The sequence below is a fragment of the Colobus angolensis genome, unplaced genomic scaffold (assembly GCF_000951035.1).
Source record: "Colobus angolensis palliatus isolate OR3802 unplaced genomic scaffold, Cang.pa_1.0 Scaffold74, whole genome shotgun sequence".
Classification (NCBI taxonomy): domain Eukaryota; kingdom Metazoa; phylum Chordata; class Mammalia; order Primates; family Cercopithecidae; genus Colobus; species Colobus angolensis.
Window position 1 is genome coordinate 5,380,445 of NW_012121154.1, and position 18,253 is coordinate 5,398,697.

The 18,253-nt window shown below is 35.3% G+C and overlaps 1 protein-coding gene across 3 annotated transcripts in view; it reads left to right on the forward strand.

The window, feature by feature from the left end:
- The window catches only part of HGF (hepatocyte growth factor (hepapoietin A; scatter factor)), a 69,276-nt gene that overhangs the window by 24,853 nt on the left and 26,170 nt on the right, over positions 1-18,253 (forward strand). For 2 of the 3 annotated variants that reach the window (XM_011927695.1, XM_011927696.1), the window contains exons 6-8: positions 504-624; positions 2,156-2,274; positions 2,695-2,954. In XM_011927695.1, the coding sequence (XP_011783085.1) occupies positions 504-624; positions 2,156-2,274; positions 2,695-2,702 (248 nt within the window). In that variant the 3' untranslated portion in view covers positions 2,703-2,954. Of the gene's footprint in view, positions 1-503; positions 625-2,155; positions 2,275-2,694; positions 2,955-15,972; positions 16,148-18,253 lie in introns of those variants that run through there. The other variant, XM_011927694.1, reaches the window with a different exon arrangement.

Consider the following 18,253-nt stretch of genomic DNA (forward strand, 5'->3'; position numbering starts at 1 on the left):
ATGTGAAGCCAATCTCTTAAATCTATGTGGTCCTGATCGTGGCATTAACCATAAAAGTATGACACACACTCAATTAACCTTTGCAATTCCTGTATATGTGTTTGGAGGGCAAATTGAGAGAGAAACACTATTGTGCTGACAATTAGATACTGAGCTCTTTGCACTTTAGACCAACACAGGAAAAAGTTTCAAGCATATGTCTTTTAGTTCCATTTTCTAGATACCTTTGAGACAGTTATTGAAAAAAATAGATAGCATCGTGGCCCTATAGTAAATCTGTGTGACACTAATTACAAAAATCCCACTGAAACCGTATGATGTGTTCCATAGGGAGTAGTTTATGTCATTATTTATGGACATTAGGCCCTAATAAAAAGTTAGAATGATGTGTAGGATTTTTTAAAAATCTGTTTACTAAACAGGTGCTGTTCTTTACATGGAACAGTGGTGTTTTTGATTTTGCTGTCAGACACAATTAACATGCCATACTTTAATTTTATTAGTTGAATGCATGACCTGCAATGGGGAGAGTTATCGAGGTCTCATGGATCATACAGAATCAGGCAAGAGTTGTCAGCGCTGGGATCATCAGACACCACACCGGCACAAATTCTTGCCTGAAAGGTAAAATATTAATGAATCATGCTTTCAATGATTCTTTTATAAACTTCTATTCACTCTATGACACACCGCTGTGGAAATTCTCCTTATATTGTGTTTTCCCGATAGGGCATGAACATAACATTTAGAACTCCCAGAATGTTCAGGAGTTCTTCTGACAGAATTTCTGGCCATTATATTTGGAGGAAATAGTCAAAGGGCAAAAATATTTCTGATGAGGTATATGAGAACACTGACTACATAGTCAACTGGTTAGAGTTTCTAAAATCAGCATGGTACTAAATGCAAAATCATCAGCAGGGTGTAGAGTGGAAGCACTAAAAGAAGCTTCTTTCTCTCTCAGAGCACAAACAAAACAAAACCAAAGCAAACCACAGGGCCAATTCAGTAATGACCACTTTGACAAGTCTTAGCTGTGGTTAGAGGTATTGTTACTAATTGCAGGCAAATCTGGAGTTGCATCTTCAGAGACTCAGGTACTGCAGGCGACACGCATAACAACATGAAACAAGTAGTGCTCATAGAAAGGGAGTAAAAGAGGAAACCATTCAGGTTGCTTTATCCTGGTGTGTTTTGAAATTGCCCATATAAAAAGCCCATTTGGAAAAAACAGGCAGCTAAATCTATCTTTTTTCCCCAGGAGTAGGTTTTGAGCTTAAGTCATTACCCAACTCTGCCAAATAATAATAATAATAATAATAACGTCTACTCTTGACCATGTATTTTACATGAAACTTTTAAGGTGAAAAAAAAAAAAGGAAGAACTTCCTTTATTTTGATTATAAAGAATAAAAATACAAATAATTACACAGGAAACTTCGTCCCCCACCTTTCTTCGGAAATTGATGTTAGGTGTTTTCTCTTTGTTCTTTTTCTCTATCCTTTTGTGTTTGTTGTTATTTTAAATGAAATTAAAACTCCAGCTTATTTTCCAAATAAATGCTTGTCTTGTCGTTTAAGTGAGAGCAGAAGGGATATGGTAGCAATTAAAATCAAGTTACCAATTCAGGACTTTGTTCATTTGAAGGGAGGTGGGGTGTGGAGAAAGTAGTGTGATGAAGTTTGTCTCATGATCTGGTGAAGGTGAGGGCATGACCTCAAAAGGCTCTATTTCCAAAACTGAGCTGTCATTAGTATCAGCGCTATTGAAAACGAACTTTCAGTTTGAACTTTAAGCCTTCCCTAGAAGAGGACCTGTTTTCTTAATGAGCACTCTACATGAGGTCATGTTTTTGTAATCTGCCCTTAACTGGGTTCTAGGACAAAGAGACTCGATTTGGAACCTCAGCTAGTGGGAAGGTACCACATGGACCTAACTTACTAGCCAGGGGATGATACTCTATCCTTAGTGGGATATATAAATTAGTAGATTCAATAGTCAGTGATCAGCAGTCCTTGTAAGGCAAGACATAGAAAACGTCCTCTTTCCTCAGCTAGGTGTAGACAACCTAAGGGGAAAGTTATTTTGTGAGCTGAGGGGTGGGTGGTGTTTCCAGGCAGATTTATGTGACACTTTTCTTGGTGTGGTTTGCAGATATCCCGACAAGGGCTTTGATGATAATTATTGCCGCAATCCCGATGGCCAGCCGAGGCCATGGTGCTATACTCTTGACCCTCACACCCGCTGGGAGTACTGTGCAATTAAAACATGCGGTAAGTGAAGGTCAAATTTATTGCTTCCTTTTCCTCTCACAGACTGGATCTAAGGAGGCGATTATTAGTGAGACAGGTTAACAACTATTTAACTTGATGCTTTAATGTGTGCAGGTTTTAATATTTTAAGAATGTGTTACATAATCCTGTCCAATCTTTTGCATTTTCAGAGACTGGTTATTTTGACAGTGATAAATATGCAAATACACACATCCACAGAAAACATTTTTACTTATGGCAAAATGTTCAGCATGGCAAGAGCCTAAACATTCTAATGTTATCAAGAAAATTTGAAAAATCACAGAGAGAGAAAAAGATCGGAAATGTGCGCAGCATCACAAAGTCATTAGGGGAGTAAAAGCTAGGACCTTAGACCCTTACCTTCCAATCCTGTATTCTTTACCTACCTTTCCTCCCCAGAGATATAACATGAGCTCTCAACTGATGGTGAACCTCTTGTGGTGAGTGACAGAGGCTGCAATGAAGAATAATAAGTCTAACAGAAGTTTATCACAGATGTCTCTAATACCTATAGCTGATCCCTACCTCTCTGGCTGTCCTTGTACCCAGCCTGCATCCTGTTTCAATCTGTCTTTTAGCAGTCCATACAATCATTTTTCTATATGCTGACCCTTACCCAGCTTTTCTGAATTTACGATAAAAACTATTTTTTTAACCTGTTTTGTATTATTCCTTTCACTCTATGAACTTGGTCCTCTCCTCTATGGTTAACTCACACATTTTCACTGTTCTCTTAAATAATATTACATAATATTTTCATCTCTTTGAATACAGTTCTTATTTTTTTCAACTGGATCCTAAAATTCTTTAAAATCAATAGAATTGCATAAATTTAGTAAGGTATAATAATGTTATAAATTGGCCTGATAATATAAAGTTATGTATATATGGACAGATATGTAAAGCTAAATAAGCTACATAAGATCAGGCACCAGCACCTAGAGTAAAATATACAATTAAGAGGGCATGGATGGATTTTCATATATTTCACTATAGCAGAATGATGGGGAAATTCCTCTGAACAAACCTAATTGAATATTAACCATGCCATGATACTGCCAAGGTAAATCTCTCTCAATGTAGACCTGCTGATAAAAGGAAATGTTTTGGACAACTCTTAATATTTTGGACAACAATCCCATAGGCAGGGGATATGTCTGGCATATATGAAACAACTGAAGAATCTGGAAGCCTTTCAGAGTAAAACACTGTGTTCCCAGGAAATCGAATCATCTGTTTTGTCCTTTAAAATAAAAATGATTCCTGTGATAGTGTTTCTCTGTATAGATTGGGTTGGTTCCACTCACTGACTTTTAAAATTGTATTAGTCTTCCCATTGTTCTATGCCAGTTAGGTATAATAAACCAACTATTTCCCTTTTGATAGTGTGTGTGTGTATGTGTGTGTGTGTGTGTGTGTGTGTATGTATATATGTATGGTTTAGGTACTTTTTTTTTTTTTTTTTTGAGATGGAGTTTCACTCTTGTTTCCCAGGCTGGAGTGCAATGGCACAATCTCGGCTTGCCACAACCTCCACCTCCTGGGTTCAAGCGATTCTCCTGCCTCAGCCTCCTGAGAAGCTGGGATTACAGGCATGTACCACCACACCTGGCTAATTTTGTATTTTTAGTAGAGACAGAGTTTCTCTATGTTGGTCAGGCTGGTCTCAAACTCCCGACCTCAGGTGATCTGCCCACCTTGGCCTCCCAAAGTGCTAGGATTACAGGCATGAGCCACCATGCCTGGTCAGTTTAGGTACTCTTATAAATCTTCTCTGGAATAAAACCTGTACACACACACACACAGACACACAGACACACAGACACACACACACACACACACACACACATACATGCTCACCTGCACATTCACCCTTCAACTGGCATGCACACACCAAGAAATCCAAATGTTGCCCTCCTCTTTAGTTCCAAACCAATCTTTAGGGTATTTTTAAAAAGAGATTGAGAGGCAAGAAATACAATGACTATGACACTTTCTAGCTATTAAGTAGGTTTCTTTTTTCTCTTCTGTCCAAAGAGGAGCTGGCTAGTTACACAAGTAACATGCTATATAATTCCAATGTCTTTGTTAAGCAGAGGATAGTATTTATAGGGTGTTAATTCTTAAAAAAAAACAAAAACAAAAACAGAATTTGTGAGCCAAACCTGTATCACTCAGATTTAAAAAGTCTTCTGAGTTTTGGGAATATTTTGGAAATATTTTATTAAAGGAAGGATAGCTTTTAGTTTAAAAAATACATATATGAAAGAGATATAAATATGACTACAAAGAGACAATACTTCTATTAAAGTGAATGAAATGAAGTTGACATACTGGAAAGCATAAGAGATAATGTTTTACGAATATTCTTTCAAATGTTTTGGTTCACATATATAGTAAAGCCTCTAATGTGAAACCAAAAATTTGGTGGTGGATTCAATTGTGCCTTTATTTTCTATTGTGGCATAACAAATTACCAAAACTTTAGTGGCTAACAGCAACACACATTTATTATCTCATATTTTCTGTGGGTCAGGAGTTCAGCCATAACTCAAGCGGGTTCCTTGTTAGGGTCTCAAAAGGTCCTGATCAAGGTGCCCACCACACCTCTGGTCTCATGTAAAACTCCATGTTCCATTTAAAGTTCACTAGTTTTGACAGAATTCAGTTTCTTGTGGTTTTAAGGCTGTGGTATAATTCTTCTAGAGACTGCCTAACTTTCTGTGACATATAACCCTCTCTACAATATGGCAGTTTACTCCTGTCAACAGGATAGCATCTCTCCTGCTTTGAGCCTTTGACCTCCAGACTCTCTTTTAAAGAGCTCACCTAATTAGGTCAGTCCTGCCTAGGTTAATTTCCCTTTTAATTCACTTACAGTCAACTGATTAGGGACTTTAGTTACATATGCAAAATCTCTTCATCTTTGTTGTATAATATAACCTAATCACAAGAGTAGTTCTCATTGTATTCAAAAGTTTCATCCACACCCAAGGGGAGAAGATTATGCAGTGTGTACACTAGAGGGTGGGGATCTGGAGGGACCACACATGTATTTACTTGTACTGGTTATAACAGATACTTAATTATTATTTTTTGTTCATATCATTAACTGGTACAGTTTTCTGGTTTTCTCTTAGTCCAGTCCAGCTGAACTCATTCTGGGTTTTCAATGATTCTAAAACAAAGACTAAAGATAATGATTATGTCACTTACTCTCTAGAAAGTTGGAGGGGAATATCTAAACTCTTGTATTATCATATAATAACTGTATTAGAAAATCATAATTACCACTATTTATTTAACACCACAAAGAGGTGCTTTCCATTGTAGAGTTAACAATCCTTATTTCATTCTTAACAAATGTCTGCAATTAGGCCAGTGAGGAAAGGGGTAAAGACATGGATGGCTGGATGGCAATTCAAGACAAGGTACATGACTGATATGGGTAAGGTATGGGGTAAAAACAGAAAAATGAAAGAAGCTGAGAAAAATTAAGTTGATATGAGGCAGATCAAGTAAGATCCAAGAGGAGCCCATTCAGTTGCCATGAGAAACACTGAAAAATTAAGCAAAGGGAGGGATCTTACCTCATTTGTGATCTAGAACAGTGATCTTTAAACTGGTGTCCATGAGACCCAGGAAAACACAAAGACTCTCCTAGGGGGCCTTTGGGCATAGATTGCTTAAGGGGCTAAAGTTCCATCTCCTCTTCTCTCAGGTGAATTCTTTCCCAAAGGTTCCTTCTTGAGATGCATGTGTTTCTTGGAAGCCAGGCACATCAACACCCCTGCCCTCCCACACTGCTGCCCTTTCCTACTTTACCTGAATTTTACTGTAGCTCATTGTCCTGGGTTTAAAAGCCCTGGGGACAACAAAGAGATCTTTGAAAATACATTAAACATATATTCATGCTGTTTATAATTTATGGACTACTAATAATTGTATCCCTATATACTATATATGTTTGTACATATGTGCATGTATTCGGTGTATGTGTGTATTTTTCTCTTAAAACCTTGTGGTCACAAGACATTTTAAATGTAATTTCAATGAATGAAAAGCTTTCAGAGAAGTATGATTAGGTGAGGAATCTATTGAACACAAAATACAATGCAGGCCAGTAAGAAATAAAAAGAGTGTGATTAAGGCAGTAAGCGGTGAGAAAAACAAGGTGAGGAAGGATGTGAACAATAGCAAAAGGGGGGAATGTACAGTATATAATGACAAATTGCTTATACTAGGAAATGGGATAGGGAGAGAGAAAAGTCTAAAATATTTCCAAGTTATTGGGTAGATGACGTATATATAATATACGTCATTATAAAATAAATTATATATAATAAATTATAAAATAAATTATAAAAATTAATTTGAGGAGAAAGAGCACAGGTTTAGTTCTGCTTATATTGAGATGCATGCACTTGACATCCTTGTTTATAGCACATCTAAGTTTATTCTTCTCCAGAATGTCAAGGAAAGTCACAAGTAAACAGGGATAGCAAAAGCCTTCGGCATTGGCAATTCCACCCGGCATATTGAGAACACAAAGAGTGTTGTTTGCTCCTTTCTCCGTAGCATTCATTCAATGAATATATTCTGAGCAGCTATGATGTGTCAAACAAACACTGTTCTAGTAGCTGGGGATACAGAAGTGAATAAAACAGACCAAGGCCTATAACAGGATAGAAAATTCAGAACTTTAACACAAACCAGTAAAACAAAAGATGACACTGGCTTGATATTAGGATATTCACACCTGCCAGCCAACGTTTGAATACTGCTCTCCTTTTATTTGTTCCTTTTATTTGTTCAAAAGCTGAATGAACTACAAATTTGTTCTAGTCACTTTGCTTCCAAGCTTCTATGTTACAATCAATGTCTCACTCAAAGTAAAGAATGAATGTTGCTCATTGACTAATGTGTGCCAGTGTACTCTGGGATGGACCTTTTCAGACTTCCTTACACTGTATTTCTCAGGAGGGGATATATACCTAAATGTCATCAGCCCACAAATATTCTGTGTATATAATTTTTAACAGCGTTTTGGGCATATGGAAATTTTAAGACATCACAAATATAAGATTAGAAGTCCTGCATAGTGCTTGAATGAAGGACTGATTTTCTTATGCTTTCCCCTAATTATAACTTCATATTCTGAATAACAGTTGGTTCTATATATTAGTTTCCTGCTTTTCGGAGACAAATAATAACATTTGTTAAATTTATTGTATTTTCTTTAAGTTTTAAGTTTAGGTGTACATGTGCGGGTTTGTTATGTAGGTAAACCTATGTCATGGGGTTTTGTTGTAAAGATTATTTTGTCACCCAGGCATTAAACTTAGGACCCATTAGTTATTTTTCCCAATCCTCTCCCTTCTCCTATCCACCACCCTCCAGTGGGCCCCAATGTCTATTGTTCCCCTGTATGTGTCCATGTGTTCTCATCATTTAGCTGCCACTTATAAGTAAGAACATGCAGTATTAGTATTTTTATGAAGTAAACTTCAACAGGTCCCTGGAAATTTAAAAACTGTCTTGTGATTGATACCCCTTAGAAATCACATTGAGTATTTAGATCAGTTCACAAACTTCTTGGACTGAACATACATTTATACTCTTCGACATTATTGGGAAGCCCAAATTATCTGGGTGGATTATATGAATCCATGTTTACTATATTAGAAATTAAAACAGGAAATTCAAAACATGTATTAATTCATTTAAAACAGCAGTAAGGCCATTAGCTATTAATAAATATATTTTGCTGAAAAATAGTAAACAGTGGCATTGTCAACTTTTTACAAATTTGGCATTTAAAAAATTTTACTGGATGACACCTTAAATGAAGACAGTCTGGTGTCTTGTATTTGCTTTTGCCGTCAGTCTTTCAGGATATCACATATCACATGCCATCTGAAAGCTTCATGGTGTAAAGAACAAATGATCTCTTAACATTACTGTGAAAATAGTTTTGATCTCCTGGATCCCTGAAAGGATCTCAGGAACCTCAGGTGTCCCAGGATGCTCTAAGAACAACTTTTTGCTATATATCAGAACATGCAAGATTGACACAGTCCCCTTAAGAGTACACTAATTAGTATTTACCTATGGGCTGCTCCAATTTCCCTCAGCCCCTCGGAACCAGAAACTCGCCTCTTCTCTTATTGATTATCTTTTACCCTGATTTTCTTCATGAATCCTGTAAAGGGGGTTGAGAGCGTCTGTTCTGCCTTGTAAGCTCTCTTTTGCATGATTGATACCATTATTTGCCCAGTTTAAAATCCAAAAGCCTGGCATAATCCCAGATACAGCCTTCTCCTTCACTCTTCACATTTCATTTATCACCAAGTCCTGTCAATTTTATCTTCTATATACCTTTCACGTAAGACCATTTCACTCCATCATTGTCTACTTTGTCTAAGAGAGTATCATTTTTAACACGAATGGCCTTCAGAGTGAAATATCTCTATCCATTATTTTTCCCTGCAAAAGAGAATGTTTTCAAAAATCTGATGATATCATTCCTCATCTACAGAACACCACACACACTCACGCACGCGCACATACACACCTCTACACATAAATTAAAAAGCCTTCAATGGTTTCCTTTGATCTTAGGACAATGACAAAACATAACCATCTTTTACCCCCTACCTATATTTCTAACCTTATATATGACTTCATATACCTCCACATTTCTCTCCAGGCTCTCTTGCTCTCTGTTACAGCCACAATAATTTTCTTCCTTTGCCTCGTATTTTCCATGTTCTCATTATAGTCTCTTTACCCCGACCATGCCTTCTGCCTTTCAAAAATTTTACTTTCATCCTGACCTAATTGGCAGCCACTCACTCATTCACATTTCAACTAAGTTATGATTTCCTCACATCAGCTCCTTCATTTGAGCTCCCTTACTGTATCATCTCCATACATTCTTATGATAAAGTTTAATTTATTAATTAGGCACCATAAGAGATTAACAACAACAAAAAAATAGAATAATGATAACAATATGCCAGCATCACTATTCTTGTGCCTTGGGACCATTGTTAAGTAAAATAAAGGTTACTGCAAAATTATGACCATTGACCTGATCACCCTGAAGGCTACTAAGTGACTAAATGGGCGAGTTGCATATACAACGCTGGACAAAGAAATGAGGCACATTTGAGGCAAAATAGAATGGAGTGTGCAATTTGAAACTTATAAATTATTTACTTCTGGAATTTTTTATTTAATATTTTTGGACAATGGTTGACCACAGGTAACTGAAATGGCAGAAAGCAAAACTGCAATTAAGGAGGAACTAGTATACTTAAGTGCCCAGAAACACTTTAGAAGTGAGACCTGGGTAGATCTTTGATAACTAAGGTTTCTATTTGAGGTCTTGCTATGGAGTGAATTGCTTCTCCTACCAAATCCTTATGTTGAAGCCCCGACTGCCATTGTGACTATATTTAGATATAGGGATTGTAAGTGGTAATTGATGTTAAATGAGGTCATGAGAGTGGATCCTAATCTGGTAGGATTGGTGGCCTTATAACAAGAGGAAGAAAGAGAGAATTCTGTTTTTCTACCATGTAAGGACATAGCAAGAAAGTGGCCATTTTCAAGTGAGGAAGAGAGCCCTCATCAAGGACCCAATTGGCTAGCACCTTGGTCTTGAACTTCCTAGCCTCCAGAACTGTAAGAAGATAAATTATTTTTGTTTAAATCAGCAAATCTGCAGTACTTTGTTATGGCAGCATGAGCAGACTAATATAGGTATGTTGCCACTGGAAACAAATATGAAAAAAAAAATCCTTTTCCTTAGTAACCAATGAACATGGACACCACTTTAAAAGAACATAGTCATCTTTTAAGATTCAGTGTGTTCATATGATGAGAAAATATTTTTCACAAATTGTATATAATTGCAGCAAAATTTTTACAGATTATTTTCTTTCTTAGAGAAAGCTGATTGTTTCTTTGAGTTTTCCTAATTTATCCAAGGCCAGAATAGAGTTTCATAGAAATAAAATATTGTGCCCTGTGTCAGAGAAAAAACAGTGCTATCAATACCCTTTCTCAAGGGAAAAGTCTTTTACTTGGAGGTCTCTTCCAAATCATTTCCTAAAGAATAAAGCTATATAGAATTGAAGACCTTTCATGAAAGTCTTGTCTCCTGAGCATTTTGTACGAGCAAAAGCTTGGATAAAGTCCAGGGAAAAGTTTGGGATGTGAATCCTGGCTTCACATAGAAAGCAAACGTGCAAACAATTTGAGGTTCATTATTTTGGAGGTCTTTACTGTTTTCCCATGCCAATTTTAAAACAAGAAGCTCTTTAAATTTACAATGAGCTTCATCCTCGTCTTAGTGGCCCACAGAGCATAAGTACTGTTGATGGGAGAGTGGCTTTATTACACACTGTTCTCAGTCCCGAGGGACCTTCATAAAGTAAATTCTATTTCAGTTGCTCTTCAGTAGCTGGGAAGAAGCAGTGGGTTAGGTTGAACTACTCCAAGGGATAATTGGGTATTTGTCTACCAGACTATGAATCGACTTATTCTTGGCTATAGGGAAAAGAGAAGCAATAGCTTGTCTCCATTGGGAAATCTGGGATTTCTTTTGATGGGAATGTTAGGGGCAGGGTGGGGGTGGTGGAAACTGTAGATGTAAGAATTTACTCATCATTCATATGAAGCTTATAGAGCCCTGGGTGTCACTGTTTGTAATATACTATGCACTCCAACTCACTAGCTACCATTCAGACTTCCAACAGGGCCCTGTGGTCTCTCTGCAAGGCTTTGGCCAGCGCTTCACAGAGAAAAGTAATCAGATTTTTTTTTTAAATTGTTGATCTTGCTCTATTGGTCACTGTTGGGAGGCAACATGGTTATCCCAAGAATTAGACAACAGTGAATACTCTTTGTCTCAAAAATAATCTATTCAAATCTTAAAATTCACTTCCAAACTTTGTAGCAATCAGATCACATCACAACCAAATTTCACCAGCAAAGTGAAATTAATGTTCCAAGAGACACTCATTGTATTTGATCATATTCAAACAGGACAGTGAAAAATTTTGATAGCAAATGTTTTACTTAAAGCATTTCCAAACAGCAAATTTTGTGTCAATCATCAAAGAAAAGCATTCCTTTACTCATAGACCACTGATGATTACACAAATACCCTTGCTTCTGCTTCCAATGGGTAGCCACTACTGATACTCCTGGCAAAATGTTTTCTTTGTAGAAATTCTCAGAAGAGTTCCAGATATTTTCAGTGTTAATTTGGTAGACATAATTGAAAATATATTTGTGTATGTGGGGCTACTGTATTTTAAAATACCTGTTGCTTTGTCTAAACAATCAACTTCAGCTGATATTTGGGAATGTTTCTGTCTTTTCTGACATTTTAGTTTGGCCAATGGAGATTTTTCAAAACCCTCCCTTACTCAGGTCCCATGTTAAGTATTAAGTACAAAGGAATACCTTTCCCAACATTTAATAGCCCTTTCCAAATCAATTGTCATGAAACATTTGTTTTATTTTTACACCCGGTTTTGATATTTATACAGCAGGACTGCAGGAGGAGTTTGTTTTACTGCCATTGAGGAATAATTAATTTTGTTTGAATAGTAAGTATGTGAGCAGCAAAGATCAAACATTTATATCACAGTTAAATGGTCTATGGACAAATCATTCATCATGGTCCTCATCAGATATTTATTAAATAGCTTCATGGAGACTCATAATAACTCTCATTTATTGATGAAAACTATTTAGTTACCTTGTCATACTAATATATCTTTATTCGCCTGTATTATTTATTCTATACATTGCACCAGAATTATGTAGTTTTTATTTATGGGGTGACTTCTAGAAGTTGAATGTCAAAGGGAATAAATACAATGCACTGATTTCAGAAGGTACTTTGGAGTTAAAGAAAAATACCAGCTAAATACTCTAGTTTGTGTTTAAAATAATGACAAATATTTCCAATGAATTAAAACACAAGAAAAATAAAACTATTAAGTTATTAGAGTTATACACATTTTAAAGTTATAGATATTTATTTTGTAAAAGATGAAAAATAATAATGTTATTATTTAGATTCTTTACATTTTAATAAAACCTAATGAAAAAGTTATATTTATTTGGTAAAATATTATATTTATATTAATTACAGTAATTCTTTGTATTCTATAATTTTAAAAATTCTAAAAGGTTTATTTTTCCATGTCCAAATTAAAATATATTAAACTGTTTAAATTATTTAATCCAAAGCCAGCATTTTGATTTTTATTTAAAGATTTAACATACTTTTTAAAAAATAAATGTTCAGTGACTCTTCAAGTTTATAGTAAACGCTTTAAAATATGCTAATGAAAGTTTAGAAAAAAACCTATTCAACATGATAGTCAAATGATGAGATTTATATCATAGCTGTTTTTAAAAGTGAAAGATTCTTTTATTAAATCTGGTTGGAAACTTCCAGTTGAAGTAGAGAATTAGCACTAACAATACATGTCTGAATTGACATTGAAGTTTTAGTGGATAAATCAGCAGTGAACTATTTTCCTGAATATTTTTAAGCAACTAGCCTTTTCTTTGACTTGGGATTTGGGTAATATAGATCTTTCATTTCACAGAGGTTCTTAAAATTTCAAAATTTGCTCTCAAATTAAGAATATGTTTATCCTTTATCAGTATTTACCTTTTATCATTCCTCTTAATATTACCTGATTATCACGTGATTGCTTATAGTTGCTCATTGCACCTGCCAAGTATTGATTTTTTAATGAATTGTGATAACCTATGTCTACCTTACTGTCTCCCTTTTTATAAGGTATATTTCCACTTGTTTCTGACTTTAAGGCTCTAAGTATTGCTTCAGATTATAACTATCATGGGTCATTTCTGTAAGAGTGTAACTTTAAAGTATTATTTTTGGAAAAATTACTTTGAAATTCGAATCACCCTTGACTAATAACATGCTCTAGAAATGATCATTGATATTTAAGCTTACATTGACAATGTAGACAGACAGTTTTACTCTCTCACCCCCACCCAGGCATATCCTTACAGTAGGAAGTTACCTTCACATAGTAGAGGAAACAGCCTTTTGAAAATGCTTCCATATTTAGAAATTTCAACAAATAATGTTCAAATCCTTAATCATGTCTAAATATTACATTCCTTTTATTTATTGTCTTGATTGGTATCTGGCAAATCATACTTGTGTCCAAGGAGTGGTGTGTTAATTTTTCTTGGACTGAGCCTTGAACTAGTTTATCAGTGAGATGCAATGAATGGGTCCATATCCAGCCAAAGATGGCACTGATTGACACCTGGACTCATCAAGACTGGATCTGTGAGTTATGTGTGCAGTATAAGAGTAGTGCTTGGGAAGAATGGCTCAGTAGTAAACAATCAAAACAAATCACACACAATTGAGTAGGAAAGTAAAGGAGTTGAGGTACCTGAGGCAGACAATGAAGTCTAAGAGATTAGTGGAAGTGTGTTTACACTGGCTGTTCTAACTCTGAACTCCCTTCCATTGTCAGGACTTAGTTTTGACTGAGGTCACAAGTTTGCTGCCCAAGAGCTTGTGCCCCAAAACTTTTCTTTTAGCATGTTAAGCTAATGAATTGATAGATGCCCGAGGACATTTATTTTTGTCTCCTTTCCCATCAGTTTTATAACTAGATATGAAATATAGCAGTACAAACTCGACCTTTTACCTGTTTTAGAGTTATCATCTATTAAAATGTTCCCCCACACATTCAGTCTCCTCATATCATTTATCAGTTACTTCACATAGTCAGAAATAGAGTAACTTAATGGCATTTATATTGGTGAAATATAGTTCCTTAGGACCTATGAAATCTATCTTATTTTGTATTTCACCAAAGACCTTTGGATAGTATTGAAATTATAAAAGACTTGCATAATCAGCATCAACTTTTTCTATACAAGGCATTTCCCCAAGTTCAGTAATTTGTGTTCTTCCTAAAATCAATATATATCATCAGTATCAATATAGATGAATTCTCTAGGCTATCAGCTCTCAATTGCCACTTTATGGGTCAATTGCTGAACATTTTTCATCTTCATTTGAATTTCTTTTTAAGTTTGGGTATTTCTGAGTCATATTTCTATTCTCTAAAGCAAATATACAAAACATTGAGACACTTTTTAAATGGGTTGCAATAAAGTTATTTAAAAGTAATTTAATGGAAATTTGCATAGTACAACTTATTTCAGTAATTAGGGTAGTCATTAAGGTAATGCTTTCCCTTTTCTCACAAAGCTTCACAGAATAACTTTAAACATAGGCTATTGTTTAGTTTGCCTAAGGTTAGCTCATAGAATGCAATGAAATAAAGCATTCAGCTAACTACATAAGTTAGCAATGGTTTGTGTGAGAGAAATGTTTAGATGAAATTTAAGAGCTATTAAAAATATTTACACTATTAACTATAGAAAACTTTCATAGGCATTCCTAGTCACTGAAAGCATGTCTAATTCTGGCCTGTACTTTGTACAGTGGTACATCCAATTCCAAAATGGATACATCAATGAAATTTACTCAGATCTTAAACTGTCCTAGAGGCTGTTGACTTGAGTTTCATTCAGAGGCATCTTTAGATTGTAAAGGTAGCTGGGAAGTTTACACTTTTATCAAACCATAAACATTTCCATGTATGTTTTAAGAAATATGAATTTTAGTTGCTCTGGAATGTTTTGAGTTATATTTTGATTGACTAAACATTACACACAGAGAGAGACCAAATTGTGGTAAAAATTTAAATTTATACTTTTTTTACTTAGTGACTGAGGATTTCATAATCTTCATGAAGTATAGTAAGCATTGAAGTTGGACTAGGAAAAAAGCAGGAGATAGATCTTCCTAGGAATAACTGATTTTTTTCTTTATTGTAAACACGTTGACTAAAAATATATTTAACTTGTCAGCTTAGAAACTTAGAATTTATTTATTTATTTAATTCATTTTTTGAGACCGACTTTCACTCTTCTTGCCCAGGCTGGAGTGCAATGGCACAATCTTGGCTCACTGCAAATTCTGCTTTCTGAGTTCAAGCCATTTTCCTGGCTCAGCCTCCCAAGTAGCTGGAATTACAGGCACCTGCCACCACTCCTGGCTATTTTTTTTTTTTTTAGTAGAGACAGTGGGGTTTCACCATGTTGGCCAGGCTGGTCTTAAACTCCTGACCTCAGGTGATCCACCCACCTCAGCTTCCCAAAGTGCTGGGATTACAGGCATAAGCCACCATACCCCGCCAGAATGTATGTATGTATTATATTGGAGGAAAATTGTGGTTAATTTCATTACCACTTTGTATGTACTTATAAGCAAACTGATTTTAGAAATAATTGTATAGTCATTTCAGAAACACTATATATTCAGCATATGTAAGTTATACATGTGGGAGTAAAATGCGTTTAAGTAACTGTTCAAGAAAAAACTAATTTAGGATTTGAATGAAAGGAAAATTGGAGTGAAGTTAGTAATAATGTTAAGTTAAATTTCTTATTCCACTCAATTATTATAAAAGCTTATAAGTAACAGGAAAAAAATCTGCTAATAAAAATGCCAATGAACTCTAAGAGGCAGATGGCATCTTCAAAGATTTTATGTAAGTTTTTTTGTTATTGTTTTTCCAATAGCTGACAATACTGTAAATGATACTGATGTTCCTATGGAAACAACTGAATGCATCCAAGGTCAAGGAGAAGGCTACAGGGGCACTGTCAATACCATTTGGAATGGAATTCCATGTCAGCGTTGGGATTCTCAGTATCCTCACGAGCATGACATGACTCCTGAAAATTTCAAGTGCAAGTGAGTAAAGTAGGCAAATGTTATACATTTCAGTAGGCCCTGGGGAAAATGAGGTAGAGTGGTTACTTTTCACTAATTTTGTGTTAGTGATCAAACTTTAGTGTGCCCAGTGATAATCAGGAGTTAAAAGGCAGATTATTCCTCCACTCAGAGATTTTGATTCTTTCGATCTGGGATTTGGTCTTCAAATATGCATTTCATTAAGCACTCTAGGTGGTTCAGATCCAGAGGGTAGATTCACTATGCTTTGGGAAATACATCCCTAGGTGGATTTCTGATCACAACTTTGCTCTTGTGGGTCTGTTTAATAAATCAATTAATAGTAATGATAGCCAGGCATGTTTCAAAATACTGCCTTCTTAAATTTTCATGTTAGCTTTGGGAGGATTACACATTTTTCCTTTTGAAAGAATGGAAAGAAAAGGCCTACCACTGAAGAGTTATTAGCCTTAAAGATCTGTGAATAAAATAATTTTTCAAAGCTTAAATGAATGTGTTCAATTGTTTCTGGATTTGCTTTGAAAAGTGAGGAAGCAAAACAATTGTGTCGATGACTCAAGCCAAAGAAACTGCCCTTGAGCATCAATTACATAGTTGTTTTGTGCATTCTCTATGGGTACTTTTCACACCACTTGGCTTTTGTAGACAGGCACAAACACAATGCCATGTGTTTTCAAATTGTCCACCTTGTTATGAGGAACATTAAAGTGATTGCTTTTGAAATTAATAACATACATCACTTGTGGTTTTCCTGAAATAGCACCTATAAATAACATATATTGGCTTTATGTAATTGGCTTTTAATAAGACAGGCTAACATTTCTGAATGAGGAGCTGTGAGCACTAGTTGGCCCATTCACCAGAGGAGACGGGAGATTTGTGTTGTATGTGTGTGTGTGTGTGCATGCACAAGCTTTAGCTAGTTCCATAATTTGTTTGTTTAAATAGAAATATTAATCTAAGGTTGTTTTCCCATTAATTTACAATAACAAAATTGATAGTTGTCATTCTGGGTTTATTTCCCTAATTTCCATCACAGCAATTCACTCTCTATTCCTGACCCATGTGTTTCACACCTGAGAAATACATATTAAAGTAGAAAAAACAAAGCAACACAGAGAATATTAGTTATAAGGGACAAAGGAGATAGTGTCACTGCCATTCACATTTTTGTTAACTTCTAATGACTGGTAATACCCAATAAGAAATTGTGTATGTGAAGATACCTAGGGAAATTCATCTGTAAGAAAAACAGAATGGTTATAAACATTTACTTCACAGACTTCACAAGTGAAACTTAAGTATCAAAAGTTACCTGTTATATCTTGGCAGAATTTAAGTCACCATTTCTTAATTTTGTTATTTGGTTTAAATAACCAAACATAAATATTATGAAACAAAGCTTGTGCTGTGTTACAAAACTGATAAAATCTGACTCAACATTTTTCTCAGGACATTGATTTACCATTTACTCTTTGTGATCCAGTACTGAGGGGTGTACTGGTCAGGCGTCTCTTAAATATTAAGCATGGAATATTACTTTCCCCGGTACTGAGACCTTACAAATGGCAATCTTTGGAACACTGTAACTGAACAATACTGCCTCTGATGAATCTACACAAATCATAAAATCAATTCTCTTTAGTAATTGTAAACCATCCTTTCTTCAAGTGAAAGATAAGGACTTAGTAAAAATATCTCGGCAAATCTTGACTTTCATTCTTGCTTCATCTAGATTGACTGAGGTGCTTCTAATACAGATGTTAAAGTCAGTCCACACTAAGACTTTGATAGCCCTCGATCTTGACTTAATTAGCTTGTCTAAATGAGCAATCCAGAACTTTGGGAGGATGAGACGGGAAGATGGCTTAAGGTCAGGAGTTCAAGACCAGACTGGGCAACAAAGGGTGACTCCATCTCTACCAAATAATAGAAAATAAAGCCAAAGTGTATGCAAAGTTTATGTAAAATTTAACACACGTATTTTATACTGACATAGATTTTTAAAAATATATATAAGTATAAATTGCTTGTCTCATCTATTCCAGTTAATAATTGTATAGGAAGACTAAAGGTTTGAATATGGGTTATGAACACTTAACTATA